The 2,500-nt window shown below is 37.4% G+C and overlaps 2 protein-coding genes across 2 annotated transcripts in view; both read left to right on the top strand.

Moving 5' to 3' along the window:
* LOC122264526 (uncharacterized) overlaps positions 1-2,500 on the top strand; it is a 30,422-nt gene that overhangs the window by 1,939 nt on the left and 25,983 nt on the right. The window lies entirely within an intron of this gene.
* Positions 1-2,500, top strand: part of LOC122262073 (uncharacterized) — a 4,524-nt gene that overhangs the window by 1,382 nt on the left and 642 nt on the right. The window contains 3 exon segments of the mRNA XM_086532485.1: positions 1-99; positions 101-1,557; positions 1,738-2,500. The exon segment at positions 1-99 is cut by the window's left edge and continues 563 nt beyond it; the exon segment at positions 1,738-2,500 is cut by the window's right edge and continues 22 nt beyond it. Of these exon segments, the coding sequence (XP_086388611.1) occupies positions 1-99; positions 101-1,557; positions 1,738-2,500 (2,319 nt within the window).

Raw genomic sequence — 2,500 nt, 5'->3', positions numbered from 1 at the left:
AAGATGTTACAAAAGTTATCTCCATCTCTAATAGAAAGGTGGAACTCTATAGTCTATAAATGGTCTGTAAATGGTTCAGGTTATCCGACATTTAATGTTTTTTTGTGAATTTATAGAAGTAGAGGCAAAGAAAGCTTGCCATCCAATTTCTTCTTATTGTGCAGTGATATCAATAAGTCAAAAGTATGATATAGGTGACTTAAAGAGTAAGAAGGAAGTTAGATCGCAAACTAGTAGAGTTGGAACAAAGAGGTTAGTGGCCAACTCAACTGGGGTTAAGGAATCAGAGTTAAAAAGAGATGACAAAGGACTAAATGTAAGAAAGAAATTCCATTGTCACTACTGTAATGGAGTACATGATCTAGATTCGTGTAAAGAGTTTGGTGAACTCAGTAATAAAGAAAAAATGGAATATGTCCAAGGGTCATTTATTTGTAGAGGTTGTTTAAAGTTTGGCCATATCATTAAAAATTGTAGAAAAAGAAAGATGTGTGCAGTGTGTAAAAGATGTCATCCAACTTCTCTTCACGAGGCTATACTTGAAAGAATCAAGGAAAGGGAAGCTTTACTTAAAAGGATCAAACAAAGAGAAGCTGAGAAAACTGTAACTCTGTACAAAAGGTCAACAGCTGAGGACAATATCACCTCAGATAAGGTTAGTGAAGAGCCCAAAAATGATATAGTCTCCAATAAGGTAAAGATAAAGCACACAGAGTGTATGACAAATACAATGATAGTGCCAGTGTGGTTACATCATGAAAGTAATGTTTGTAACAGAATCTTAGTTTATGCATTATTAGAGGAACAATCAGATGCCTGTTTCATAAAAGAATCCATTTTGAATAAATTAGGAACTAAGGGCCACAAAATCCACCTAAAATTAGCAATAGTATTAGGAGAAGAAACAGTTGAAAGTACAAAAAATAAGGGACTAAATGGCATAAATGAATGTACAGACGTGTCACTTCCAGCAACATATTCACGAAGAGATATTCCAGCTAAAAGGGATCAAATATCAAGGCCAGAAAGTGTAGAAGGATGGCCTCATCTACAAAGAATAGCACCCAAAATCATGGCATATGATAGTAACATCGAAATAGGACTCTTGATTGGCTTGACTTGTATGCGTGCTATTAAACCAAGGGAATTGATCCTTGGAAAGGATGATGAACCCTATGCCAGAAAAACAATGTTAGGCTGGAGTATCATAGGTAGAGTCATTGAGAAGTGTCAAGATGCTGTGTCAGATCAAGTCTTAGCAAGTACATTAAAGGTCCACAAGGTCACAATTAATGGTGAAAAGAAATGTGGCTTTCTCTCCTCACAAACTAAAGTGAAGGAAATAATAAACCCTGCTGATGCTGCTTCACGTGGTCTCTGTGTTAAAGATCTGATTAACCATTCTTCATGGTGGAATGGACCAGACTTCCTCTGGGAGCCTACCTTTAGAGCCGATTTATCATCTGAGAAGATGATTTTAAAAGAAAATGACCCAGAGGTCAAGAATGTTTCTTCACATAAGACTCAAACTAAAGAAAGCAATGCAATTCTTCCAAGGTTGGAATAATTTTCTGACTGGCATAGAGCAAAGAAGGCAATTGCTTTATGCTTACGCCTTTAACACAGATTCAAGAAACTTGTCAAAGGAACAACTGAAGATTCAAAAGAAACAAAGGAATCTAAATATGTTCCACCCAGTGTTACAGAACTGGAGGAAGCAGAAAAGGAAATTTTAAGACAGGTTCAAAATGAAGCCTTCGAAGAAGAGAAACAAGAGTTGAAGTATCTGACTAGTGAAGAAGAAACAACCAAGGCAAAACCATTGAAGAAGGGAAACAGGCTTTATCACTTAGATAAAGATGGTATCTTGAGGATAGGTGGAAGAATGAGGCATGCAAACTTCACCACGAATAGCAAACATCCAGCTATATTACCGAAGGTATCACACATAACCGAAATGATAGTATGTCATTTCCATCAGAAAGTTCATCATCAAGGTAGAGGTATAACCTTGAATGAGTTGAGAGCATCAGGTTATTGGATTATAGGAGGTTCCACGATAGTAGCAAGACATAATTTTAGATGTGTCACATGCAAGAGATTAAGAGGTACATTTCAAGAGCAGAAAATGTCTGACTTGCCACCGGACAGGCTTGAACCTACCCCTCCTTTCACATATAGTGCAGTAGATTACTTTGGACCATTCTTTGTCAAGGAAGGGCGCAAAGAAGTTAAAAGATATGATGTTCTATTCACTTGCATGGTCTCAAGGGCAATTCATATAGAAACAGCTAATACACTGGAAACAGATTCATTTCTGAATGCATATCGACGCTTCATTGGAAGACGCGGCCCAGTTCGTCAGCTTAGATCAGACCAGGGTACGAACTTTGTTGGAGCCAAAAATGAACTTCAAGAATGCCTGCAAGAAATGGACCAGAAGAAGCTAACAAGGGAGCTCCTCAAAGAAAACTGTGAATTGATAACATTTGAGATGAAT

This window comes from Penaeus japonicus, unplaced genomic scaffold (assembly GCF_977035675.1).
Source record: "Penaeus japonicus unplaced genomic scaffold, GWHDUDI00000001_assembly GWHDUDI00000037, whole genome shotgun sequence".
Classification (NCBI taxonomy): domain Eukaryota; kingdom Metazoa; phylum Arthropoda; class Malacostraca; order Decapoda; family Penaeidae; genus Penaeus; species Penaeus japonicus.
Note: the sequence above shows the minus strand (reverse complement) of the source record. Positions and strands in the feature narration are given on the sequence as shown.